General features: G+C 67.5%; 1 protein-coding gene across 1 annotated transcript; it reads right to left on the reverse strand.

Annotated features, from left to right (window-relative positions):
* Positions 1-63: 63 nt before the first annotated feature.
* EMIHUDRAFT_257593 (hypothetical protein) lies at positions 64-1,098 on the reverse strand (the record flags this gene model as incomplete). Its single annotated transcript, XM_005763195.1, has 3 exons — positions 64-172; positions 411-468; positions 570-1,098. 3 exons carry the CDS (start codon positions 1,096-1,098, stop codon positions 64-66), a joined length of 696 nt encoding a protein of 231 aa, XP_005763252.1.
* Between the last annotated feature and the right edge of the window lie 356 nt (positions 1,099-1,454).

The raw sequence follows: 1,454 nt of genomic DNA on the forward strand, positions 1-1,454 counted from the left end.
GGTGGGGGGGGTTCTGGAGGCCCCGCATTTTCTTTCTAATAAAGGGGGGGGGGGGGGGGGGCATCAACTGCTGCTCCGGTCGAGCGAGTGTGAGCTCCGGGGCTCTTCCTGCAGCTGCTGCAGCAGCGCCGACGGCGTCTTGAAGTGCAAAGGCCTCTCCTCCTCCGCCTCCCTCGCCCGGCCATCCCCCCGCGCCGCGCTGGGCCGCCGCCGCGCCGCCGCCGCAACGTCCCCGCGCCACGCCGGTGCAACAACTACAGCCGCACGCGCAGCGGGGAGAGGGAACCACCCCCGATGCAGCCGAGGTGCAGCCGAGGTGCAGCCGAGGTGCAGCCGAGGTGCGGCCGAGGTGCGGCCGAGGTGCGGCCGAGGCGCGGCCGAGGCGCGGCCGAGGTGGGGACGTCGCACACCGTCCCCGCGCCACGCCGGCGCTGCGGCGCTGCGGCGCACCTCTGCAGCGGACAGCGCCTTGCGCGGAGGCGCTGTGGCGGGGCGGGCAGAGGCGGAGGCGACGGAGGCGGCGGCGGCGGCGGAGGAGGAGAAGGAGGAGGCCATGGAGAGGCCCTCACGTGCCGCGGACGTCTCGTGCCCGCAGCACCCTCCGCCGTACGATGCATCACGGTGGCCCCCGTAGCCGCGCTCGCAGCCCATGTCACTGTACCCTCCGCCGCACCCTCCGCCGTGCCCTCCGCCGTACCCTCCGTCTTCGAGGCGGCCCTCATCCGGCGAACTGTGGTGGTGCGGAGGGAGGGCGTCTTCGTCGGCGAGGAGGATGCCGCACAGCTCGGAGAAGATCTCGGCGAGGTTGCACAGCGGCGCGAGCTCTCCCGCGGCGAGCTGCGTCGGCGAGAGATGGGAGAGGTCCATGCCGAGGACGTCGTCGCCGATGGCCCGCAGCAGCACCTCGTAGTTCGCGGCGTGCTCCTGCTCGCCCACCGGCGCGGCCTGCACGCCCGGAAGGGTCCGCGCAAACAGCTTCTTGAAGAGAAGGAGGAAGAGAGACGAGTTGGCGTCGCGGAGCGAGAAGATGGTGTCGTCGAGACCGGCCGCGTTGAGCACCGCGTTGATGCGGTCGAGCGCGATCTGGGTCGTCGACATCCGTTCGTGCTGCTCTGGTGACGGCGGCGTCGGCCTCAGGAGGGACGTTGAACTCGCCTTCGACTTGAGCAGCACACAAACAGAGAAACCGCGCGTCCTGCTGACAGCGGTCGGTGGGTTGTCCACCCAACCGACCGCGTGAGATAGTGTGCCACACAAACAGAGAAACCGAATCGGGTTCTTTTGTATTGTTGGGTTAGCGCCAGTCCCGTGCCTAGTGTCGTCCGAGGGAGTTGCGTTGTAAAATTCTAATAAATAAATAAATAAATACAACGGACATCCCAAGCTAGGGCTGGGTCGAGGACAGACACGTAAAATTCTTTCTGTTCCGTAACGCCCCCCAATTTTTTTTTGAG

Source organism: Emiliania huxleyi (genome assembly GCF_000372725.1).
Source record: "Emiliania huxleyi CCMP1516 unplaced genomic scaffold EMIHUscaffold_6410, whole genome shotgun sequence".
Lineage (NCBI taxonomy): Eukaryota > Haptophyta > Isochrysidales > Noelaerhabdaceae > Emiliania > Emiliania huxleyi.